Genomic DNA, 26,809 nt, shown 5'->3' with positions numbered 1-26,809 from the left:
CTGTCTTGGAGAAACATGGACAAAAATAAAACACCAGAAGGGACCTGTCCCTTTGCCCTTTTCTCCCAGATCTGCTGAGCAAGAGAAGAGACAGCAAAGAGACCCTCCCCTAACTCAGCCACACTTTCCTGGAGCACTCTATCGAAGTATCTTTGCCAGGCTGTGCCAGGTGGTCCCACTGCAATGGCACAAACACTCCCAAAAACCAGAGGCTGCATGTCTCCACGTGTGTGCAAAAGCAGCACCCCACTTCCACAAGAGCAAGCATGGAGGATCCCAGAGAAACTCAGGTCAGAAGAGACCTCAGGGTGGTCTCCAGCCCAAACTCCTGCTTCAAGCTGGATCTCTCAAAGGGATTGCAGCAGGTTTAGACAGTCTGGTCTCAAAAACCTCCAAGCATGGAGACTTCACAACCTCTCTGGGCAGTGACCTCAACTAACTGACTGTCCTTGGGCAGAAATACTTCTCCTTACATCCAGCTGGACACTCTCCTGTTTCATCCTATGTTTGTTGTTTCCGGCTCTCCCACCATGTGCTTCTGTGAAGAGCCTGGCTCTGACCTCTGGATGATGTGTCTGTAGGTATTGCTGGAGCTCCTTCAATGCTTTCTCTCCAGATGGAACTAATCATGGAATCATGGAATAGTTTGAGTTGGAAAGGACCTTAAAAATCATCCAGTTCCAACACCTGCCATGGGCAGGGACACCTCCCCCCATCCCAGGTTGCTCCAAGCCCTGTCCAACCTGGCCTTGGACACTTCCAGGGATCCAGGGGCAGCCACAGCTTCTTTGGGCATCCTGTGCCAGGGCCTCCCCACCCTCTCAGGGAACAATTCCTTCCCAATATCCCTCCCCTCTGCCGGTGGGAAGCCATTCCCTGTGTCCTGTCCCTCCATCCCTTGTCCCAAATCTCTCTCCAGCTCTCCTGGAGCCCCTTTAGGCCCTGGAAGGGGCTCTGAGCCTTCTCTTCTGCAGGTGAACACCCCCAGCTCTCCAGCCTGGCTCCAGAGCAGAGGAGGCTCCAGCTCTTAGTAATCAACTCAGTGGGTTCCTCTGGACTCACCCCAGCAGGGCAACATCTTTCTTGTGTTGAATTCCTGACTGAGCCCAGCACCCTCACCTCTCCTTGAAGGACTCACGCTCCAGCGCTCTGACCACTTTAGAGCTCCAACATCAAAAACAGCTCCAAAAAGGTCATCACTTTCTTCATGAAACCTCTGACACCAGGCATCGCCTTCAGCCAAGACCAGAGCTGGGGCTTTGCTCTGAGCTCCCTTTGTTCCTTCAGTCGGTGGAAGGGAACCACAACAATTACAACTACACAAATTCCCCCTTTTGTTGAAGCACTTGAGGAAATAAAGACTTCTTGATCCTGAAATATTAATTTTTGAGCACTCCAGAGCTTTATTATATATTTATATCTGCTCTCACTCTTTAGTGTCAATCCAGGACAAACTGTCAACGAGTTCCCAGAAACACAGCTTAGGCCGGGGATGGAAAATCAGCCAAGGGACCAGCCTGGTCCCCTTCCATGACAAACTCTCCTGTGGCCAGGACATCCCCTCTCTCTGGCGGCTTCCTCTGCCCAGTATCAGCGCTCCTGACCATTCACTGGATCAGGACAATCACATTTATGCAAAAAATGGCGTTTTCTCCTGGCCACAGCCTGCAATTAATTGAAACAGGATTTTTCCTGTTTAATAAAGCAATGGTGGCAGGCGAAAATCCCTCATCAAAGCAGAAGGGAGGGAAAAAAAGGTCTAATTCTGCAGCAGGAAACCATGCAAGGGTGAGCACTTCATGGTGAATGGGGCCATAAAATACCCAGCAACACCACACAACCCTCCCCAGAGGTGCCAAGAGGCTCGGACAGACACACAGAGTTTCCCAAGCTGATGACACACTCCAGTTCCTGAGAATTTCTTGGTCCCATTGCATCAAACCTCCACACGGTTCTTGCACAGTTTCTGTTCAGTTTCTTCTTTTCCCACACTGGACACTGCTCCAGCAGCTCAGATGTGCTCCAACAGCCAGGGAGAGAAGAGGCTGGGAGTTTTAATGAGAAGTTCCCAGGGGGAAGCTGAACTCTGCTAATGAGAGGTCTGAGAGAAAAAACACTGGCCCAGCTGTACAGAGTGCACTTAGCACAGGAGTTTTCTGGCAGCCAACAAAGCCACAGAACAAACTCTCAAACTGCAGCTGTCCCTGCTATTTACTCTCTTGTCACCTCCCCAAAAACAGGGATTGCCAGTCAGATGTGAGGGTGAGAGAGGACATCTTGCTGTGGGACAGGCAAGAAAGGACTTCATAGAATCACAGAATGCCCTGAGCTGGAAGGGACCCACAATGATCATGAGTCCAACTCCTGGCCCTGCACAGGACACTCCAACAATCCCACCCTGTGCCTGAGAACGTTGGGCAATTCCAAGGCAATGCTCTGTAAATACAAGTGCTTGCAAGGGGTGCGAGTGGGGCAGAGAACACGTTCCTCTATCCTCCACCAGCCATGAAGAGACACCAAGGCACGTGTTCAGAGTGTGGTGGGAAACTGGAGGAGGGCAGAAGCACAGCTGGGACAGGAGCACCCTGAAAGTTCCTGTGACACACACCGAAGTCTGGCTTTGATGGAGAAGTGAAGCTGAGGAGACTGGCATGGCTTGCATGCTCCTCCTCATGGCTGAAATCCCTGCTTTTGTTCAGGAAAAGGGAGGGAAGGGGCAGAGTCTTCGGAGGGATGTGCCCACCTGAAGTTACTGGAGCTGCTGCAGAAATGTCAAGCGACACACACCTGGAAGGAGCGTGCCTCTCGCTGGCTCCTCTCCGAGCCTAGAGACACACAGGGAGCATTACCCTAAACTGATGGACAGGAGACAAGAGACTTGCATCACTCTTCATCAAAGCAGAATCAGAATCTGGAAGGCTTGTCTTGTGAGAAAAACAGGCTGGGCACGATTAGCCTTTAATATACCTTAATTGCTGCAGTGTTGTAAGAAATGAGCTCTCAGAAGAAAACCAGTTTGGCTGGCAGAGCACAGGCACGCTGGGACAAGACCATTCCCAAAGGCTGCTCGGCTAATGAGCAAGTTTCCCGTATGTCTGCCAGGGCAACAATTACAGTCCCTGGGGATACAAAAGGAGGAGGCAGACTGAGTATTCCAAGGAGGTCAGCAAAGTCCAAGTTCTAGCTTTGCTTGAAAGTTTTGCAGGCTCTGGATTCACGAGCTTTTGATGAGGTCTCTGAGCCTAAAGCAGCACCTCCTGCACCTGAGCAAGGTTATCGAGATGCAGGGCCCAGGTGAGAAGGCCAACAGCAATGTGACTTCTTCAAAACCCAGGATGGGGGCACTCAGTAGCACGGGACCATCATGGGACAGGGTTTGGAGCAGCCAAGCTGGCAGGAGAATGGCCCTGGAAGGTCCTTCTGGAGCCCCAGCCCTGGGGACAGCCACCAGCACAGCCTCAAGCTCCTCCCAAGCTGCACTATTTCTCATTAAGATCAATTCCAGCCCATTGTTATAATTAATAACCTCATCTTGCCTCCCTGCATGCAAGCAGGGGAAATTTCTGCAGTTGCAATCACACTTAACTTCAAAGAAACCAATTTAGCACAGTGCTACTGCTGCCATCATTCCTCTTACTCAATGACTTTATTTACCTTCTCTGTACCTAACTTCCCCAGTCCTTTGTGTGCCTGGGGAAATTAAAAGCAAAAAATACTGAGCTCCATTTGCACCCAAATATTATAGCAGGGGGAGGAAATTTGTGTCCAGAGCTCAGGCCAGCATTGTGCTATGGGCATTAACACATTGATTTGGCTCCAGGAGGTGACGAACTGAACAGCCTTGCTTTGATTGCACAACACTGACCAAAATCTACAAATAATGGGTATTTGAACTCTCTCAAGAGCAAACACAGAAAGGAGGTACAGCAATTATATAGGGGTTTGTCATGGTGGCATGAAATTGGTGTAACTTGGGTGTCGAAAGCACAAAGGGCCTCTGGTTCTGCCAAAACATCATTGAGTGTTTCAGCATGACTGCAGCTCCCCAAACCCCTGATTTTTCAGGGGAGAAAAGCCCAGAGTCCTCCAGCAAATACAACACAAGAATTCAAGAATTTTATCTTTTTTTTGTCAATAGAAGGCCTGAATCCTAGAAGACTGATGGCCCCAAGTTCTGTTGGACACTTGTAGCTTCAGCTTCTTGCACACTTGGAGCAAGAAAACACTTTGAGAAAAGTAGTTTTGTTTTTCAGAAAGCCTGGTAAAAACTGGATCAGCTACCCTGTATGGTTTTTATAACTACACTCCATCTGTGGTCTGAGCAGGAAGTTTCCCACGTAAAATAAACTTGTCCAGCAAAATTTGTGACCTCCTAAAACAGAGGAAGCACTGAACATGTGAGCAGGTCACGTCACACAGAGATGGGAACACAGATCTCCAAGCCTCCTCTGATGTTAGGACAAAGTAAGATATATAAAAATTAGGGAATATCAAGAACAGCAGGGAGAGGATTTATGACCAATGCACCAGCTCTAGGACTAGCAAGATGCTGGGAAGGTGATGTTCTTCAATACTACTGTTACACTAATTCATTTCAAATCATGGGAGGTTTAAATTTCAAAACCCAACAGAATCTTGAGTAGGAAAAGTGGGAGGGATAGGCAGAAGAGCTCAAAATGGAAGGATTTCAAATGAAAGGTGGGAGGGAATGGAGCAGAGGACATCTCTTTGGGTGTCTCGTATTTGGAGAGCAAGGCATGGGACAGGTTTGAGGAGCTGCAGGTGATGCTCTGGGAGCAGCTCCACGCCTCCACCTCACTCTCACAGTCAGCACCACCAGCTCAGCTCCAAAACACCACCCTGCACTTTCAGAGAGTAAAATAAAACCCCTTCTTCCCAGCATGAGAAGGAAATTCAAAGCCATTTGCTGCCTTTGAGGCCTGTGCTGCTGGGGGATGCCACACGAGTGTGGAGGTGTTTGCCTGCCCCTCACAGCCCCGTGGGGGTAGTGGGGTGCTGGAGCTATCGTGGCACAGGCACAGGAAGGAGGTAGGAGGGCACTGCCAAGCCCCTCTCTCCTTTTGTCCCTCCAGTTCCCAGCCCTACGTCAGGCAGGCTGCTATTTGCTTCAGAAACAGCCATATTCTTCCCTAAATTCTCCCTGATAAAATAAATCAAAGCATAGCTCCAGGGTGCAATTAATACAAAAATCACCAGCAGTAAGAGCTTGGTACCATTTGGGATGGAGGGAGAGAGGAAGACTCATGTTTCCATGAGGTCTGAGACTAAGGAGAGAAGGGATACAGCCTGGCAGGTTGTAGCAGAGCCCCCAGCCTCCTCTTTCTCCTCTCCTAGGGCTTTAACTTGGCCACCCTCCTAGCTCCTGGCAGAGCTGCTGCTGGAACCCTTCCTGCAAACGAGGAAAGTTCTCAAGCCAAGCTCTGCAGAGCAGGCAGTGCCCTTCCCATGGCTGCCAGCGACACTGGGGCACCCTGGGCAGGCCCATCCCGGAGAGCTGGAAGGCAGCAGGGCACTGTGCTCCATGGCCAGCAGCTGTCAGGCTCCTCAGCATGATTAACAGGCCTTAATGGAGAGCTAAGCCAGTCCTGGACCTCAGGAAAGCAGTTCACGCTTAATATCTCAGCCAACAAGCTTTGCACGGATCCGCAGGGAGAAAGACAGACTGCCAGGGGCTGGAGGAAAAGAGAGGAACTCTGGCACCCTCCAGCATCCCTGGAGTTCAGTGTGTGCCTTATCAGGGCACAGTAATGAAGCCACTGCAGCTATGCTACAAACGTCATCCAGCAGCGAGGGACAGGCAAGGATGGAGGTTCCCCCACTGCCACCAACAGCACACCCTGCTAGCTCTCAACATGCCTGGGCACGTCACCAGCTCCTTCTGACCAAGGTCAGAAGGCAGAGGGCAAATCTGAAAGTCCCCTCTCCTACATGAGGAAACCCATCCAAAGATGCACAGAGTCCCAGTTGAGCTGGGTACTGCAGTTTGTACACGCGCACACACACACACGCTCTCCACTGAGTCCTTGGCTCCACGCACAACTTCCAGGTGCGCTCACACTCCCTGCCAGGTGCTGGATTAGACACACCAAGGCCTGGGGCAGCTGCTGTGCCCGAGCCAGGCCCTCCCCCTGTACTGACCCGGGCTAGAGGGGGACCACCACAGCCAGCAGCAAACCCCACCAGCCTCACAGACGGCTCCCACCTTTCCTGCTCCGGGAGCCTCTCCAGCTCTGTTCCTCTTCCCAGGTCATGTCAGGTCAAGCAGCTGAATGCAAGAGCACACAAAACTCATTGCTGCACCGGGCAAGCTTTGGGGAGCCTCTCGCCAGCTGCAGCAGGCTCTGCTCTCCTTGAAGGCTCGGGGGGAGGAAGAGCAAGGAGTGGGAGAAGCTGCCTCAGGTGCTGTTCAGACTCAGGGCAAACAAACCAGCATCTCCCCCACGCAGCAGGAGAAAGAAGCAATTTATTGTGACAAATGGTGAAAGCCTGCAGCGGGGTTGTCCCTTCCTGTCAAAGCTGGTGAACCACACCAGGAGAGGGGAGGGCCTGGCAGTCAAGTGGGATATGCATCACTCCTGGGGGGAAAACCATCAGGAGAACCAGGCTGCAAGAGATCTCTGCCTGCCTGGGATGCTGGTGAGCACCGTGTGAGCAAGCCAGCCACCACTGCTCGTCCCCCACTCGCGGGGCTGCTAACTGCCACCTCTCAGTGTCCTGCCCCTGCTCCAGAAGGGTCATGCCTTGGCTCTTCAGCCTCAAAAAGGGGTTGAAGGTTTGGGCAGAAGTGCCTGGGATGGGACACAGGGTTAGGGAGCATCCAGCAATGCAGCACAAGTGGGATGTTCATATCTTCGTCCTGAGCTCATAAGTGCATTTCTTGTTGACTGTGGAGAGTTCACAGTTCAGAAGGACAGGAAATAAAATTCTTAACTTTTAAGGAACCAGAAACAAGGAGAATCTGGGATGCCAGTTGCCTGAAATAGCCAGGAGAGAACAGGGAGAAGCCCCTCCTGAAGCAAAGGAATTCCAGTGCCCATTTGATCTCCAGTGAATACAGAGAGATGGCTGTGTCCTCCTTAGCTTGCAACACCTGCCTGGCTGCCACATTCCCTTTTTCCACAAGGTATCTGGTGGGGACTGATTTTCCCCCTGCAACCTAAGGAACACCACCAGCACCTGAAAAGAATACAGCTCCACAGCTGGACAGATTTCTCTGTGCATACCTCTGTGCCTGCAGCAAACTGGTGTTTCAGAGAGCCTTGGATTCTCCTTCCATGGGGACTAGACAGCAGACAAAGCACAGACAGACCACTAAGTCTAAGACAAATTCAGAAATGAAATGTGAATCTCTCAAGTCCCGGCAATGCATCTTCATCATCCTCTGAATTCCTCTTACTGTACAGCAGAATGATTTCCCAACCCTCGGGTCAACCCGGAGCTGCTCTTTCCGAGCTGCAATAGCCACGTGTGGGCACACATTTCCCTGCATCCCAGAATAGAAAGCAGCTGGAGTCGCATCTGAACACTGCAATGGGAAGATGAAAGACTTCCAAACACTCCTCTTTTTCCACTGAGCCCTTTATGGGCTCTTCTCTCTGCCCTCACTTCATATACAGCTCCTTCAGCCGCTGATTTTCCACAGGTGCTGAACTTCCAGATGCTCCTGGAGGCTTTTCCAATTTTAAATTTCTTCTATTTAAGTAACAGGGGCATATGGTTTATTACAGCTATGAAAAGGTGTGTGTATGTATGTGAGGGGAATCTGATCCTGAGGGCTACCAGGACATCTAAGCAGCCAGACATCAGTGCCTGGCCCCAGAGGGGCAGAGCCAGCCCTGCCTGCAAACATCACCTGAGGGCTGTGAATGAGTTTCCAGCTCACCTACATCACACCAGCTCCTTCAGTGCTAGTGAGGAGGTTTATACCAGCCCAGGAGATACTCAGGATGTACCCCTTCTAGGACAGCTGCCACCCCCTGAACAGGACGAAGGCCAAATCTTCAGGACAAGACCAGTGCCAGGATCTAACCAGGAGCTTATGGAGGGCTTCCATCAGCCCAATACCACTAACAAAAGCTCTGTGCATGAGTTGGGTTAGCACAGCTGAATAAAGATCCCACAACACAGGAGCCCAGCTTCTCTTGGGAGAGAAAAGGATCCCAAGGCAAGCCTGCTGATGTGTCCCTCACCCCAGCTGCCAGGATACCACAGGAGGAGCTCACAGATCTGGGCATGGAGATCCTTGGAATAAGTTTTGATCAACTCCCTCCAGGTTCCATCTGAAATGGGCTCAAGAGTAGCACAGGCTGCCCTTTGAAGGAAGCACAGGGATGCAGGATGCAGGATGTGGGAAGGAAGGGAAGTACTCATGGGGTTGATATCCACAGCTGTGTCACAATACAGCCTTACCTGCTCTCAGCAGGAAGGGGAGGAGGCAAGGAAAGGAGCATGAAGCTGAACTCATTAAGCTTCTCTCTCATCTGAGGAGGTGGGACAGCTTCAGCAAGGAGGGTGGACTCATGGGACCAAAGGACACTTGCTTCCATCCGTTTAGCTCTCCACACCTGAGGTATATTTGAACAGTCACTTCAAAAGCAACCCCTGAGGAAAGCTGGCTGGATGAAGAGGAACCTCTACTTGTTTTCGTTTCTCTGCCTTTAAGCCAATTAAGGAATTTCCTTTTAAGTGAGGGTCTGTGGTCTGCCTCAAAGAGCCTGCGCTCCCCAGAGAACAGAGAGGGGTGAGGTGGCCATCTGGAGCCAGCACTGCAGGCACTTGTGCTTCTCTACAAAACAAGAAACCCTGCTCCAAAGCCCCGGAATCTCTCTGTTTTCTAACACACTTCTGCAGCAGGTGCCTTTTCCCTTTGCACCTCGGTTTTCTCACCGGTACATCACACAAAAAGCAAGTGGTGTTGACGACAGGCAGAGTTCTCCTTGTGTCTTTCAACACTTGCCCAGTGTTTGAAGAATCCAGCATGGAAAATGCCTTTGAAGCTTCACATCCAGCCAAGAAGAAGCCAAGACGAAGGCATGGTCTGTACTTTATACTGGCCTCGTATTCACAGAACCACAGAATGGGTTGGAAGGGACCTTAAAGTCCATCGCATTGCATGGGACACCTTCCACTATCCCAGGTTGCTCCAAGCCTCATCCAACCTGGTCTTAGACACTTCCAGGGATGGGACAGCTTCTCTGGGCAACCTGTGCCAGGGGCTCACCATCTTCCCAGAGAACAATGATGCTAGGATCCCTCCTAGGGATCTAAGGGCACAAACACAGGCAGAACACACCCAAGGACACAGAACCGGCAGCTGGAAATCATTTGCTGGGACAAACAGCTCCCAGTGTGAGACTGTGCACGCAGATCCCTTGCATGGACTAAACGGCCAAAGTTTTGCCTTTCACACACCACTCCGAGCTATTTCCCATCACTCCCCGCACCACAATGCACAGAGGATGCACACATTCCGCATCAGGTAACAAAAGCACCTGCGTGTGCAGGGTAGTTTGGAGGGACAAGTCCATTGCTCAGATGAAGACCACCTTGCACTGTCTTCAAGAACAGGGAACAACTTTAGGATCACACACCTGAACAACAGCATTTGGAACTTATGCTGGTACCCCTCCTATTCCATGTTTGAGGCCGTTTCACAGCACTTCCCAATGCACCTGATGTTTGAATTTGTTGGGGGTTAGGTTTGTTCCTTTTTTACTCTAAAGAATTTTTTCCCCATAAGTTACCAAGGAGACTAAGTGTTGGATACTTAAAAGTACTTAACCAAACCAAAACAAGCTCGGAGGGGGAGATAACTCGAGTTTTGGGGGCAGGTAAAGGACGAAGCTTTTCGGGGAGAGAGGACGGCTGGGTTGCTGCTTGCTGCGAGAGGAGTTCACTGTCACCAACAAGTCCGGCCCTGGGAAATCTACCATCATCTGCTCCCCAGCCTTGATATTTCTGAGTTTCTCCGCCTGCCCTGCTGGAGCTGAGCTGGACCTTGCATCCATCCCCTGCCCTGCCGGGACATCCTCGGGACTTTTCCACTGGTTCCAGACTGGTGCTCTGAGGATCCTGCAGGGGTACCGAGACTAAACTGCCCTGGGTTTTTGTGAATCAAAGCTCTCAAGGTTCTTGGTAGTGTTTTGTTACTAATGCTGTAGCTGTTGTTTTTGTTTGCTTTGTTATACATACTAGTAAAGAACTGCTATTTCTATCCCCAAATCTTTGCCTAAAAGCCTCCAATTGCAAATTTATCATTGGAAAAAGATGGGGGGGTGGTTTACATTCTCCATTCCAAGGGATACTCCAGCTTTCCCTGGCAGATATCTGTCTTTCCAAACCAAGACAGAACTGAAGGCTGGGATGGGAGAAGAATTTTCCTGTTTCCCAGGGCTAGAGAGATGTGGGACCAAGGTTATGGGCTAACAGCTGAAAAGAGCCAGGAAAACCTGATGGGACTGTAAACTCAGGACTCATCCACATCCCCTTACTCTCACTGCCACTTCCCTCACATGGGGAGGCTGCAAGAGGAGATTTACGGGTGGCTGCCAAGCCAAATTGCTGCTCAGCTAAAGATTTATGCTGCAATTTGTAGTGCAGTTAAAATAGAATTGGAAGAGTGGTGGGGGACTAGAAAGAGAGAATGAAAGAGAGGGGAGGGGAAATGGATCAGGAACGACACCAAAGCTGTTTGCTCCATCTCTCACATCTCCATTGAACCAATCACTCTGCACTTCCAGCTGCTGTGTTCCAGCCTTCAGACCCTGCAATGCCAATGCCTGGGCTCGCTTTGCAGCGGGGCACACGCAGGGTACAGCTAATAGAAATCCGTCCATCTTCACAGCACCTGAACTGTCAGGCTCAATAAATACAGCTGCCAGAGAATGGCACAAAAGGGACAGGGCATCTGCAGGCTGGTGGCTGCTCACATGACTTCCACACTGCAGCCACCAAGGACAGGAGAAGGGACACCTCCATCCCAAACATCCCCCACTGCCTTTCCATTCTGACACTGGTTAAACACTATTTCTACCTGCTGAGGTCGGAGGTGAGCTCAATTATCCCCTGCACCTCCAGGAACTTGCCAGCTCTGCACACTAGATCTGGAGGGAAAAGGCTGTCAAGTCATGGATCGACATCCCTGGCTGTACAAAGAGCCATGGGCTTCCCCCACTGAGGCCCGCATTGCCCCCTCCCCTGAGAAGCCAAGGGAAGGTCAGAGTGCCCAGCAGCTTCCAGGGAATCCTGGCTCTGCTCTGCACAACTGGGTGATTCAAAAAATCTAAAGCAAAGCCTCTGTAGTGAACTTCAACACAACAGCTTTCCTTTGACATCAGGGAAACCCCCCATACCTTGGGCCAGCCCTCTGCCCTGTACTGCCAAAACCAGGGAGGAATTTCAGAAAAACAGCCAAGGAGACTTTGGCATTTCAACCCCTGGGCACCCCTGCAGAAAGAGCCAGGCCAGGCTCATTCCTCATTCCAGAAACCACCCTAGGGCTGGGGGTTTCACTTCAGCTCTCAAGCCCTGCCACTGAAGTAAGTCCTTGAGCCAGCAACTCAGCCAGCAACTGAGTGGAGCTCTTTCTTGCAAGGGAGATGGGAGAGGACGGGATCCTGTGCACAGGCTGAATCCCACCAACAGCAATGGATCTGTTTGTGTGTGTGTGCTCCTGACCTATAAAGGTCATTCCTCTTTCTCACGTGCCTGAACTTTAGAGGGGACAATTAGCCACAGTTCCCTAGAGGCTCAATGGGATAAAACACACTGACCTTCCTGTGGTTTGGCTGGGAATGCTTCATCATGCACAGCCTACTTGGCATTTTCATTTCCTGGCACTGGCGGCTTTTAGGACAGTCCTCGGCCAACATTCAGAGCCAGTGTACAGGTGACACAGCTCTGGGTGTGCAGAGTGGACCCTGGCCTGTATCCCCTGGCAGAGCATCCTGTGTAGGCAGTGACAGGGGTTCCCTCAGCACAAACCCCTTCCACGCACCTCCTGCCCCATCAGCAGCTATCCCAGGCAGCTGCCAGTCACAGATCACCCTCCAGGATCCCAGCAGCAAACACCGGGCTTCAGGAGGACACAGGAGCTCCGCAGCACACCAGAAGCCCACCACAGTCCCAACGCCCCATCAAACACAGGAATCCACACTTGGCCTCAGATTCAGTTTGGCATCACTGTGCCCTTTTGAAATGGGTGCTTTGTTTGGTTTCCCCAGCCTAGTGGAGACAGGAGGATTTGGTGGGTTATATGGAAGGGCCAGGAACAGAGCAGAACAACGCTGTGCCGGGGCAGACTGAGCCACATGACCACCCAGGATCCCAACCTGCTCCCACCCCAAGCTCTAGAGCTATTGCCACCTCAGCTGAGCCAGCAACACATCTGGTTGACTCCAGGAGCAGGCAGACAGGCTGGAACTACCAGGGAAGCCCCTACAAGTTATACTGCACCCTGGAGGCCTCCAGGCTGGGTGAGTCAGGCTGTAGCACTGTTTGTTGCCCTGTACAGATAACACACACTTCACTTAGTGTTTTGACAGCTGGAGCCTAGAGGATGCTCCTGGCTGGAGCACGTGCCATTAACCCTCCCGAGTCCATGTGCCAGAGGGAAGCATCCTGCCAGGACAGAAAGGCCAGGTTAGGGCTGCTCCAACAGCTCAGTGTCCCTTCCCTGCAGCACAATACTGAGTTTCCTACCAAGGAGAGCAGCTCCTGCTGTTGTTTAAAGCTCCTGAACCTCATCAAGTCACACATATGCTCATAGATAGCCCTGGGCAAGCCCAGCACACGTCCTCCCCAAGGACACCCTGAAGGACATCACTGCTGACCTGCACAGGACAGGGGAGGAAGGAGCACACATGCCCTGGAGACTAAAGTGCTGCACCAGACACAGGGTCCTGTCAGCTGCTGTGCCCTACCCACCACACTGCCACCAACAGCAGTCCCTGAGGAACCCAGGGCTGCAGTCCCCACACCAGTGTGCCCAGAAGACACATTTACTGTAGAAAAACCTAACCCAGGGAAAACAGGTCACTGGGTGAAGCTTTGCTGGAGATTTGCTAGTGTTTGTGTAAAGTGCTCAATGCCAGTCACTGCACGTGGCACAGGGGCGGTGCTGGGCAGGACAGCAGCAGTGCCACTGATCATTCTGTGCCATGGGCTGCAGCCTAAAGCTGCTGCAGAGCAAAAGTCTTTCCACATTCCAGAGGTACCAAGTGTTTCCATGTTTGTCCCTCTCCACAGACAGACACAGCAGCTGTGGGTAAGGCAGCAGGAGAAGGCTCAGCTCCTGGGCAGAGAAGGTACAGCTGGTGGCACAGGTCTGACGGAATGTCCCAGTCCTGCATGGGGCATGTGCCAGCCAACACCAGGGCACTGAATGAAAGCTGTCCCCTCCTTGGTGCCCCAAGGAAGCAGGGGAAGAAAATACGGGTATATATATATACACACACACATCTATCCATCTACCTGCCTATAGCTTCGCTTTTCCAAGGCAGGGAGATTAAAATCAGATTTTAAGGAAGAGAAAAGATCTTGCTTGTGTGTGCCTTCTCCCCACTCCACAGCTGGGGAATGCTGCTGAAGGCCAAAGAGTGTAGACACTGTCCTCTCCCACCAAAAGTTGGCAAGATCCAGCCTCCCAAAATCCCCTTTTGCTGTAGCCAACCTGCCACGCCCCAAATGCCAGAGCCCAGTTCTGTGTAACCACAAGCCCCAGTGTGTGATGCACAGGGAGCACTGGGAGCAGCAGAGCTGGAACCTGAGCGTCTGCAGACCCAGCTGAGCTCTGCACAGCTCTGGGCAAGGGCAGGCAAGGCCCCTTCAGCTCCCTGCAAGCTGCTGACTTGGCAGCCTCCACGCACCTGCAGCCCAAACTCTGCTCACCCCCCACACGGCCCCAGCTCTCCCGCTGCCGGTCCCGCCGCCGTCCAGAAGGGCTCCGAGCTGCCTTCACACTCCACTTCCAGCTTCCTTCTGGTTTGGATGTCCTGCTGCAGCCTCAGAAATGCCATCTGTAGTGCAGGAGCAGCTTCCTTCTCTTCGGATCAGTTCTTCACAGCTCCTCACGGTGACCCGGAGCACCTGCCCCTCGCAGGGACTCAGCGATGCCTGGGGGTGCTGTAAGCTGCACTGGCTGGCAAGGGGTGCTGGCTGAGAGCCTGGTGCCTTGCCAGGCAGAGCAGGAATGCTGGCAGGGTGAGAAGCACGGGAAGGTGCCCAAGTCAAAGAAAAGTCCAGGGCAGTTTGTTTGAAAAGGCACAGGCACCTGGATGGATTGTGGGTCTCCAAGCAGGAATACAGAGACACAGCAGAGCTTGGCAAATGCAAACAGCACCCAAGCAGGGCTCTCCTTTCCTCTCTGTGCCCTTCTGTCGGCAGCAGCCCCGTGCTGAGGGTTGTTTCATCCCAGAGAACAAAGGCCTGCAGAGGGTTCATTCAGCACAGCCTCTTCTCCATGCGCGGCACCAGGCTCCGGCCACGCTGGGATCAAGGCAGCCTTTCAGGGACACAGGGCCAGGGATCACGGGGGGACGAGGCTGCAGGGAGGTGGGTGCAGCTCTGAGCAACCCCCCTCACTGCTTCTGACTCATGTGAGTCAGACTCCAGCCCAGAGCCACCAGTGTCAAACTGGATTAAGTTACTGGTTGGAGAAATCCAGCACATGCCTTTGACATCAAGCAGTACCTGGTAATGTGAGAGGGAAGCAAAGGGCTCTGGAGTGATCCCAGGAAATGGTGGGTGCAGAGAGAGAAGGGAGCTCCCTGCCCGCCCAGAGAGCCGGAGGATATTCCTGCCTCCAGCCCTCCTCTCATAAGCCCACAACCTGAGGTCACTGCAGGCCCATCTCCCTCCAGGACAGACACTGCACACCGTTAGGGGGATGTGTTGGCAGTTCCAATCCTGATCCCAAGAAAAGAAATAACCCTCCCAACACACACTTTCCTCCATTTCCTCCTTCCTCACAGCAGCTCAGCCAGGTCCCTGAGCTTCCCACTGTCATCATATCCATCCACCAGCTTCTGTCAGAGGGCTGAGACCATCTCACAACTCCAGGCTACATGTGTGACACCTCTCAGGGGGACAAGTGACTTGCCATGAGACATCAGACCATGTTCCTCCCTATGCAGCCAAAGAATCAATGCAGAAGGGTTACTCCAGGGAAAAAAAAAACCCATCCCTGCTCTGGTTCCTCTTACTGTTCCTTGTTCTTACAAGAATTTAAAAAACCCAAAAAATTCACAAGCTACCAATTCCTCCCCCTCCCCAGCACACCTGGAAAACTGCCAAGTACCAAAGGGCTCTCCCTCAACCACATATTCCCACAGCATCACTTACAAGAGACCAGCTTCCTTCACAGCAAAACTGCAACTGCAGGACCTCTTCCCAAAAGAGATGGAGACTAGATCTATGCAAAGCCAGAGCTGAATGCTAAACTCCTTCATGTAATGCAGTATCCAAAGCAAAACTCCCCAACACCTGCACTTGGAGAAGGATCTGAACCCATGGTCCTGAAGCAAAAGTGCTCAGCTCCTGCAGACAGGAGCATCCCCAAACCAGGTTTTTTCCCTTCTCCAGGCTGGCACTGTCAAAGGGACAGCTCTGCTGTGCTCTCCATGCTGTGACAGCAACATCCAGGCAAGAGGGTCAGGCATTTCTGCTCAGATTTGGCCAATTGCATAAGATGAGGACATGCTCCGGCTGCCTCTGCCCTGCTTTTGACCTCCTTTGAGGCAGGATGGCTCTTGTGGGACATGGAAATGAGGAAAGTTGGAGGGCACACAGGGAGCAAAGGGAGGGTTTGTTTGGTGATCTATTGAAAACTCTGGTCTCCACTGCTCTGCACCACTCTCCAAGTTATCCATGGCTCTAGAGCTATAAATAGCCCTAATTTAAACAACTAATAGGCTTTGTGACTGCTGGAGCAGCATAGAGAGCGGACGGGCAGGGCTGGGAGCCTCAGGCAGATGAAACAGCATTCCATGCTGCCAACTCCATGGCACCGCAACACCTCCTTGAGCTAGACACTGCTCTGGATACTGTGGGCTCTGGTGAGAACTGGTGAGCAAACAGTTACAAGCCAAACATTCCCATCAAACAAGTATCCACAACAACCTGCAGCATCTTTACTCCACCAAATCCCAGCTGAAATCCACAGCAACTCCCAGAAGGAGCACAAGCAGCACAGGGATGCATCCACCTCACTGCAGCACCTGGGGAACACAGGCTTCACTCCTGCATGATGAGCAGGCATGTCCTGAGTATGAGAGCTGATGGTAGTGCCCTCGTGGTTTGGATGAGTGGCTCCTTTTTCCCTCCTCATCCCTCCTCTTGGATACACAGTCAGAGCACGTGTTGGTGATCCTCATCTGTTCCACAGCCACACCTGTTCTTTGCATGGAGGCTTAGGAAGGGAGATGGACCAGCTGGACCCCAGAGATCCCTTCCAACTTCAACCAGTCAGTGATTCTTGAAAGGTGCAAATGAACACACCCAAACCCACGGAGGTTGCTGATAAAAGCCAGGGATCTGTGCCTGCCCCACCCTAAGTCTGCTGGGTACCTGTACTGCTGGGGCTGCCAGACCTGAGATCTGATGACAGATGACAGAAGCAGGCCATCGTCAGGTGATTCCCTGCAGTCACCTGATGCTCTACCAGGAGTTTTCTTTTCCCCCCCAAGAATATCATTTCTCTGGGCCCTGGTTTCCCCAACATGAAACACACAGAATCATTTAGTTAGGAAAAGCCCTCAAAGTACATCAAGTCCAACCATTCCTCCAGCACTGCCAAGATCACCAGTGGTTCATGCCCCCAGGTGACACATCCACATGCTTTCTGAACATTACCAGGGATGGTGACTCCACCACTGCCCTGGGCAGCCTGCTCCAACGCCTGGCCACCTTTTCTCTGAAGAATCTATTCCCCAGCACCCAACCTGAACCTCCCCTGGCACAACTTGAGGCTGTTTCCTCTTGTCCTTGTACCCTGGGAGCAGAGCCTGACCCTCACCCAGCTGCACCCTCCTGTCAGGGAGATGTGGAGAGCCAGAAGGTCCCACCTGAGCCTTCCTTTCTCCAGACTAAACACTGCCGTGGTGTCCTCCAGACATTTCTGCTCGTGCTGCACTCAGAGCTGAAGTGCCACAGAACCGGGGGAAGGAGCAGCACAGAGCCACATTCCTGCTCCACACAGCTCCCTGCCACACTTCCCATATGCCAGAGTTCAGTTTTTAGAATCTCCACCAGCCTCAAAACAACTCAGCAGAGCCTGCAGAAAAGGCCTCTGTGATGCTGCCCAGCAGTTCTGACTTGCTGCTTGTCTTGGGTTTTGTAACCAGAAAAGGAAAAAAGTGTTTATTCTATTCCATCTACTGAAACCTGGTGGGGGAGATTTTTTCTTTATCTGTTGTAACTCCAGAAGGGAGGGGGGCAACTGTCTTCTCTGATAACAAGCGAGCTGTTAAAACCGGGTGGGGCATTGTTTCTTATCTCTGCTCACCCTCCCATTCCCTCCGTGGGCATATCTTCTGCTAATGGACCATTAAAGCTCACCAATGACATGACACATTACATCATCCCATTGTGAGATGCTCTACCCAGGGAGGAGGAGCCAAACCATTTCCATCCAGATAAAAGGAGCCACAAGTGTCACCAGTCATCCAGTTTTCCACCGGATTCCTGGAGGAAGACCAGACCCATCTCACCATTACTGGACCCTTTCTTCGACAGGACCATCTCTACTCCAACAGAACCACATCGGCCACTCCAGGAGGGCTTACTGTGGACTGCTTCCAACACCCTGACCAACAGGGCGTCAGGTTGTATTTCTGACTCTGTCAGGGTTTTCTAGGATTTCTTGTTTCTTTGTTTGCTTATTCTTCTGTACTACAACATCTGTATTTTTTTTATCCCTAGTAAAGAACTGCTCTACCTATTCCCAAAATCTTTGCCTGACAGCCTTTTAATTGCAAATTCATAATAATTTGGAAAAGGGGTGGAGGGGCTTACATTCCAAGGGAGACTCCAATCTTCCCTGTCTATCTAAACCAAGACACTGCTGTTCATGTATCTAAGCCCACGGGTCATGAACACCCAGGACACTCAGGCTTGCCTGGAGATTTTCACCAAATAAGTGGTGCCTCTGGGGAGCAGGGGGTGGCACAGCAAGTGCCCTCCCACCCTCCCACCACCTGCCAACAACAAAAGCAGGTCCCCTCACTTCCCTCTAAAAGCAGCGAGATTTATGTATTTTTAGCATATCATAATAATAAAATAAAAGAAAAATAAAAGAGCCCGTTCCTCCCTCCAGTCATTGAGACCCACAGGTATTTCATTCTGCAAAGGCTTTTATAGAAAAATTAAAGTCCTCAGCAGAATGCTGCAGGAAAGCCCAGAACATGAGTATCCTCTGGAAGAGGAAGGAGTTCAGAGAGCTTCAGCCAAAGCGAGTAGTGGGCAGAGACACTTGGGTCAGCTGCACAGACCTTGCAACCCTTTCCCCAAAAGCCTCTTCTGAGAGTGAAATCCAGAAGTTCCCAGTACTCAACAAGACCCTCTTCATGAAGCCTGGGAGTGAGGAATAGGTGAACAAGAACATTCCCTTAAATCTCATCAAGAAACAGTTCAGAGCCCAAATTCCCTGCTAACCCCTTACAATGTGGAAGGATACACCCTGGAGAGGTGCCACCACCCCTTCCAGCAGCAGCAGGAGAAACCTCTACAATCCCACAGCTCCCAGACCATACCATGGTGGCAGCCACGGCAATGGAGCCATGTCCTGCTGCCAGCATCAAGCCTGTGGCACTGCCCCTTCCTGCTCCCAGCTCCAGGAGGGGTTAGGCACGTCAGGAAGCTTGGACACAATGGATCCCCAGGCTCAGCTGAACTCTCCCACCCAACAAGAGCCCCGGCCAAGAACCTTCAAGCACACGAGCAAGATGGAGCCCAAAGGGAATTTGCAGCTGAGCCAGAATATGTCTGGCTGCACACAGCTACCAGGGCTGAACTTAAACCCAACATCTTTGCCCCAAGCAGAGGTTTCTGTAATCAGATCCCTCCAACATGCCCTTAATACCTGGTACCTCCGGTCTTTCAGTAGCCATGTCCTCCTGGCACACTGGGAAAAAGACAGGCTCCTGTTTAAATGCTGACACACAGAAAGAGACTGTGCAGCCCTGTCCAGAAAAGACCAGGGACTCAAATCTGGTTATCACAAGTCTGCTGCTTCTACCACTAAAGCCCTTTTTCTACTCCCTCTTGCCTCCCTGTCTTCAGCAGACATGGAATTCCACACCATCAGCCTCACTCAGGTGACAGGAGACACTGAAGGCTCCTCTCAGGCTCTAAAATTTTGAAAGCCAAACAGCACTGATTTCTCCCCTTATCCCCATCCCACCATGAGGGATGACTCCCCCAGCTTCCCCACCAAGTACAGACCAAAGTCACTTGCTAAGTATTTGTGTCCCTGTTCTTCTGCCAAGGAAGGTTTGTGTTCATCCCTGAGACAGCCCAGAGCAGCTTGGCTCTGCGCTGCTCCACAGCAGCCAAAGCATTATCAGCTTTGAAGGTGGCTGCAGGCAGGGACAGAAAATCAGCAGGAAAAGCAAAGTCTATCCCAGAACTCCTGCCCGGCCTCAAATTGACTCCCCAGTACTCCACTTCCTTCCTCAACTACATGAGGCTGGGGATGAGGACGTGCACAGTCAGGATACCTACCCTGACCTGTTCTATTGACTTACTTAATTTTTTAAAAGAATATATTTATCTGTTCCTCTCTGGAAGCAAATCATCCGCTGCTCCCTGGCCCTGTTGTTCTCTGGGAGCGGCGGCCCTTTTGATGCCTGGCAGCCTGGCTGATCTCAGGTCTTTTGAACCCACTTCCATAATCACTGCCTGGAGCGAGTTCTTCCCACGCAACTTGCTGCTCAGTGAATCACGGCCGGTGATTTTCCTGTCTCCAGGAACCGCGCGACACTGAGTCGGGATGAGTTCTGCTCTCCCTCTAGCAGGGGAAATAAGGAATTATCACAAAAGCCACTCCTGTCCCCACAGGACACCGGTGTTATCTGTGCCAAGACCAGCAGTTCCTGTTCTTGCCCCAACATCCGCTCCACCAAGGCTGGTTCTTCAGGAAATTTATTTCCGCATGTCAAGATTCCACTTAGTTCGTCGAACTGCAGACTTGGAGTCATGAGCAGCCTCAGCTGCCACACACAAGGCTGCAGAGACACCTCCTTTTTTAGTGCCCAGGGCCAGGTGTACACTGGAAGTTCCTAAATTTCAGTTCAGACTGCGCACAGCCATATCAGGGAGTTCATCTGTGAGCTGAGACACCTTCCCTACTCCTCGAGGCAACAGAGGGAAAACCAGCAGTCCAGATGGGGTAATCCTGCAGGAAGGACCCAGCTCTGTTTGCAGGATCCCTCTAAACCAGAGGGGACAAACTCACACAGCACTCATCACCGACCAGAGCTGTGGACCAGCCACACAGGACAGGCACACACAGCAACAGAATTTGGGAACTGCACAAAATACCTTTTCTAAAGGTACTCAAGTAAAGACAACAACTTATTGGTTTCACACTGTTCCCAGCTCAACAAGAAGACCCAAGACAGGGCCAGAAAGAAGCAAAGCCTGACATTGCTGGGAGGCTCTAGAGTCATGCACCAGAGCCCAGAGAGCACATCCCAGGCCTTGCAGCAGCAGGAAGGCAGGAAAACAAGGACTGCACCACAGATACTGCACCAACATCACAGCAAACACCTCCAGGGGAAAGCCAGGACAGCTCAGGGATACTCAGAGCAAGCAGCTATTCCTAAATGAGCAGCAGCTCCAAACAGATTCAAGCAGGTGTGGACACCCATCCAGGCTGGAGTCCACACAAAGCAGGCATTAGGCAAAGGCTCAAACGTTATCAGCACAAAACGCGGCAGCCTCTGCAGCCAAGCCCCCGGGCAGAGGGGTTTTGGATGCTATTTGATAAATCTCTCAACCTGTCAGAGACTGAATGCAGGACACCAGGCCCTAAAAAATAAGATAAACTTCTCACTACAAGTGGCTGATGTGGAAGGGGCAGAGGCAACAGCTCAGAGACACATCTGAGGCGCTGATTTCAGTGAGGTGGGATAGGAATTGAGGGCTAGAAACACCCATCTGTTTTTAAGAGTAATTCTGTTTAAGTGTGTTTCATTCCCGTGGATCTGTTATTCAAAAGCGCTTCACTGCTTTTGCATGAAAATAGCTTCTCTGGCTCTTCTGAGTCCAGAAACTCTCGCAACTTATTGCCACTCAAGCTGGAGACACAATCCTCCACCTGTGACACTACAGTGTGGTTGGGAGGCCAGAAAGAAAAGGAGCCGTGAGAACATGGCATACAAGGAACTGAAATCCCATTCCCAGGCAGCCACCTTGACAATTGAGGTGAATGAGGAAGAGCTGGGACGAGTCCTGCAGTCCATTCTGCAGGAGACATCAGCTACCCTGCGTAAAGCCAGGGTTTGGCATCGCTCAAATAGGTGGGAATTTGGCTCTGGCGCTTCCCAAGGAACTGAACTGAGCCTCTGAACGAAGGGACCCAACACTCAGTAGGATGCAAAGCAACTGGTGTCCCAAAGGCAGCGCCCGGCTTGAAGCTGAGAGGTGAGCAGGTGAGCGGGTGAGCAGGTGAGCAGGCTCCTTCCCCTCCTCCTTACCTTCGCAGCCGGTGCTGTAAGTGCTGGTGCTGCCGCGTTATAAGGGCACTTTCCCACACGGGGCCACCGGGGCTGCTCCTATACCAGCCCACGGCCGGGTGCCCCGGGTAGGGCGAGCTACTGAAGCCATGGTCCGACTCCGTCTCTGCGGCCAGCGATGAGGCAGAGCTCCCCATGGTTCCCCCCTGCCCAGGCCACGTTGAGATTGAGCCTAGGTTAGGTCCAAGCCAGTGGCATGGGCAGCTCGGGTGGAACGGGCGAGGCGCTGCGGCATGGGCTGCTGCAAAGATCCCAGCACGCTGGAGAAAGGAAGGTCGGTTCTGATCAGAGTTGGAAAAAAAAAAAACAAAAACAACAAAACAACAAACAAACACAGAGAAAGGGGGGAAAAAAGGAAAGAAAAAGAGAGAAAGATAAGGTACGATTTCAGCAACAACCCTCCAGTTTTACAGCCTGTCAATGCATGCTCTGATCAGGGTCCCCATCCCAGAGCTCAGCTGGATGGGAAGGGCTGTGTCACTGAATACAGCTTTTGCTGCTGGAGATGGGGAGTGTGGGGGCTCTAGAAGAGGCTCCCCCCAAGTTAAGCACCAGGAGTTCCCAGGCACAGGGAAGCACCAACTGATGGAGGGAAGCACAGCAGGGGCCAGCACAAAGCCCTTCACACATGGGAAAGAAGCAGAAAATGGCACAAGCTAGGCCCACCTGGAGCCCAAACCAGCAGCCCTTGGGGACCACACACACCAGGTTAGTCTGGGCTCTGACTGGCACATCAGTTTTAGTTACTCAGCTACAATGACTGGGTGGCTTGTGTGATTACATGTAAAATAAAATATCCCTCTCTTCCTGTTTCCCACTAACACCCCAGTAGGACCGGAACTGGACAGACTGGGGATCTGTGACTATTTACTTTCAGCTCAAGGCAAGTTTTAGCTGATCCTGGGCATGCCCCTACCCACAGAAGCAGGTCTGGGGCTTTGCTCCTCCTTTTCTCCCTCTCTCTTTCCTACTTTTTGGAATGTATTCTTCAAGCATCCTCACAATTAAACTCCAGAAACATTTCATGTCCTCTGTATTAAAAGAAGTTTAAACACACACATCTCTCCTTCAAGTGAAAAGGCAGGACAATCTAGATGCATGTCAGGAGCAATGGATCAAGGTAACATTTAACAGAGCAAAAAAGAAGAAACAAGGAAGATGGAAAAATTAGCACAGCTGAGCTTATTCAATTACCCACCAGGATTTAAGGAGATGAATGAACCACAGAAAGACCTTTGCAAAGAAACTACTTTTGCCGTAAAAAGACTGAGATGAGGAGTCCTAAAATACAGTTTTTCAATCCCAGGATTGATCTAAGGGATCAAGAAAGACCTTGATAGATAATAGACTCCCCAAAGCAGCAGCTCAAGGAGCAGGTGTAATTTTGCTACAAGCTCAATACCAGAATGAGCCTGCATTAGGTCATTAATTGGAGAATGTTAACTGCTCTGTCACAGTCTCTGTAGCCTGCAAAGCCTGGATGAACCAAATAAATCTGAAAAAATCCCAAGAACGCCGTTTTCCCTACTTCCTCCTTGTTTTAATTGGGCTGCCTCCCTGCTGCACATCCCCATTACCCAAGAGTAGACCCAACTGAAGTGGATCCCTGGGCTTCCCCTCTCATTTCCTGCTATTCAAGCAGATAATTTGTAACAAATCAGATTTTCTGACTAAATGAAAGCCACAGGATGTGAGAGGAAGAGCACTTCCAAGTATCATCAGCTCAGGCTATCTGGAGACATCAGTCACCCCACACCTGTGGAGTCCCTGGCTCTTCTGCCCCATCCCAGGGGCCCTATGTGCTCCAGCAGCAAAGGGGATTCAACTTTGACACCTACTAGAACAACAAACTGTCTCTTACCTCAAAACTCGGGTTCTATCATGATAAAGTAGATAAATAAAGGCAAGATGGGTAGAGCAGCCCCTCACTGCAGGCTGAGTCAAACAGAGGAAGGATGCCCAGGCATCAGCCTTTTTCCCCCTTGAGTTGGGTTGAACTGCCACATAAAGCAATTCCACAGCCTGATTCAAGACCACTTCCTCAGGCTGGTAAAGCAGAACCCTTTGCTTCCTCCTGCTGCCCATGGAAACACCAATTTTAGCTCATCCGAAGAGGAGACAGACACGGCTGCGGCGCGCATCGCTGCCGGCTCCCAACGTGGTGCTGCTCTCCACCCATCTCCTCCAGCAGCTCCACATCAGGGAGGGGAAAGGCTGGGAGCCCTGCTCTAAAACCTGCAGTAAAACCCCATGGTGGGTGGAGTTGGGAGAGGAAGGGAGCTATAAATAGGTGGAGGATAACCTAGCTAAGTCGGAGTGATCTCCGAGACTGTCTGGTCTAACTGGGCTGCTTGGCTGTGAGTGCTGCGTGAAATCGGATTTCTCCAGGCAAAGCAGTAAATCCTTCTCCTCAGGGTCACCCTCGTGCCAGGTGAGAGCAGCCAATGATACTGAAGGGGGAGCGTCGGCCAAAGGTGGGGAGAGGGCGAACCAGTTTAAGAACAGGAGTGGCAGCAGCATTACAGCCCAATGCAAAGCACATCCGTGCTTACCCAAAACTCATTTGGCCAACACTAAGCAAATGAGGAGCCTCCAAGAAGTCAAGGTGAGAATGGAAACTGCACCCCAGCAAGGGAAGGGGTCAATTAAAGAAGAAGGCGGCCTCTCTGGAAGCACTCAGCCTTATTTTTGAGGAATTTCTGCCACTGGGCAGGGAAATGCCCCAGGAGATGACCTGCAGGCACGTGGCTGAACAGGGGACGCTTCAGTCACTAAAAGGGAGCAAACTGCCAAGAGTTCCTCTGTCTTGGCAGGAGGGAGCAGGATTTTTCCTCTAATTAATAAAGCACTGCTTCCACCTCTCTAATCTGAAGAGGAAGCAACAATGTGAAGAGATTGAAGTGTCTTGAGAAGGGTGGATCTCAACAATTGGAAATTAACAGTTAAGCACATTAGCAAGATACTGAGTTTGGATTTCGGTTTTCTGCCCCTCGCAGCTGCAACAATTACCAGGTTTGAACTGATGCTGTGTAACTGCTCCCAAAATATCGCTTCCAAAATAAAACCAGGTTTGCTCTCGTCACCCCCAAGTCACTCACAGCCGCTCAACCCTGATCTGTGGTACATCACGCAGACCCTCGCTCAAATTCTCCACCAGACCCTGGGCAGCAGGCATGTGCAACATGTGCAGGACAGCAAAGCAGCTGCCTGGACGCTTCCACATAACCTTATTCCTCCACACCAGTGAGCAGTGCTGACCCTTTGGGCCCCAGCTCTCGTGTCACAGCAGAGCAGGCAGGAAGGGTGGGAATCTACCCAGCCCCCTTTCCTTCCCTCCAGTTTCACAGTAGGTTTTGGCTCTGAAGTGAGCAAAAAAAAAAAAAAAAAAAAAAGGAAAAGAAAAAGGGAACTAACCCATGTGTGTTTCAATGCATCAAGGAAGTTGCAGGATCAACCTTCCCTAGTATCAGCCCCAAGCTCTTCCCTTTGGCACACAGCAGGAAGAAGAGACAGAGGTCCCTGGTGCTGCTGCAGCCACTGAGGAAACCAGTGAGGGAGACTCATCCCAGCTGGTCCCACGTGCAGCAGCCCCTCTTTGTGATGAGATACCCCCACACTCCTTTTCCTAGTAATTTACTGATTCATCTGACATGAGCCAGCTTTGCTCCTGCTTGAATTTTCCAGCCTCTCTTGGTTCTCAGCCTTGGAAACTCAGGGACAAGACTTTGCCACTTCATTAATTCCTCCACTCCCCCAGCCTATAAATCAAGTCAATTCTGAGTTACTCCCTTGCTCCAGGGAAGATGCAGGAATGAAAATACCATCAGACATACGGAACTCCAGACAACTCTGGTCTGAGGTGAGGGCCAGCAACTGGCCCAGGAGAAGGATCACCATGTACTTGAGGGAAATACATCCCTCAAAGCTGTGTCCAGAGGAAGCTGCGAGAGACTTTCTTCTAAGATTGATGCTGAAGTACCAGCCCTTCTCCTCCCTCTGCTGTGTGAGCTCCTCTGCCTGGGGGCTGACTGAGATCCACAGAATGTCCTGAGTTGGAAGAGACCCACAAGGATCGTAAGTCCAACTCCTGGCCCTGTACCAGGACTCCTGAACAATCTCACCCTGTGCCTGAGTGCATTATCCAAACACTCCTGGAGCTCTGGCAGCCTTGGGGCCAGGACTATTCCCTAAGGAGCCAGATGTGCTGGGACCTGGTACCACCACCACCAGTAAAAAGGGAGGAGCTCTCTGCCCATGTAAGCTGCTGCTAGCAGGGAGAAACCAGGGCTCCTGAAGAGCTCTCATTGTCCAGTGCCCACACACAACCCTGGAGGAGCAGCCTCCTCTCTGGGGACTGCGGGATGTGACTCACACCCTTAAACACCAAGGAGCTCAGGGGCAGCTCGAGGAGCTGGGGCTATGTGGGGGCCTTGAGCTGGAGGACATCACTTCAGACATTCCAAAGGAAACCCTTAGCCCCCCACCAATCCTGCCTCCATGCACAGCAGATCTCCCCACAAAGAGGCACATGCTCAGGTGGGCCAGGGTAACCAGGGAATGGTGTGCAGGGCTGGGAAGATGCATAGTATGAGATGTGGCAGCCTAAGAAGGTTATGAAGTCCCAGAGCAGGTTGGGATAGCTAAGAATGCATAGGGGAGTGTCTGATGGTGTCATGCTAGCCAAGGATTTGTGTGATCTAGCCAGCCCCCAGCTCCAGGCAGGATGGCAGGACCTGAGGACGTGCAAAACCAGGCACCAGCAGGAAGAAGAGCATGGCTGGAACTCACCAGGATGACCCCGAGGAAAGAAGTAACCCCAGGAGAGGAAGGGAAAAATCCTCTCTTTTTTCACAAGGCAGCAGGGGAAGAGTGGACAAGCAACAAGACACCCACCTCAGGCAGACCCAGCACTGAAATCCAAGCTGCAAACGCCGACCCAACGAGAGCTCCAGGGCCCAAGTGCAGCAGGAGAAAATGAGCTGGAACACTCTGTGCTGAGCAGGTGTCAAGCACACAGCTGGGGACAAGACAAAGTTTTGCTGCTCTTTCTCCCTGCC

The 26,809-nt window shown here is 51.6% G+C and overlaps 1 protein-coding gene across 4 annotated transcripts in view; it reads right to left on the bottom strand.

The window, feature by feature from the left end:
- Positions 1-26,809, bottom strand: part of CAPN15 (calpain 15) — a 57,445-nt gene that overhangs the window by 19,522 nt on the left and 11,114 nt on the right. For 3 of the 4 annotated variants that reach the window (XM_066198149.1, XM_066198147.1, XM_066198148.1), the window contains one exon: positions 21,714-22,033. The exons of the other annotated variant lie outside the window; for it this stretch is intronic. In XM_066198149.1, coding sequence (XP_066054246.1) covers positions 21,714-21,889 — 176 coding nt within the window. In that variant the 5' untranslated portion in view covers positions 21,890-22,033. The remainder of the gene's footprint in view (positions 1-21,713; positions 22,034-26,809) is intronic. 4 annotated transcript variants of the gene reach the window in all.

The sequence above is a fragment of the Chamaea fasciata genome, unplaced genomic scaffold (assembly GCF_029207755.1).
Source record: "Chamaea fasciata isolate MVZ Bird 193981 ecotype frontalis unplaced genomic scaffold, bChaFas1.0.hap1 SCAF_16, whole genome shotgun sequence".
NCBI classification, from domain to species: domain Eukaryota; kingdom Metazoa; phylum Chordata; class Aves; order Passeriformes; family Sylviidae; genus Chamaea; species Chamaea fasciata.
The sequence above is the reverse complement of the archived record's forward strand: the minus strand, read 5'-3'. Positions and strand labels throughout refer to the sequence as shown.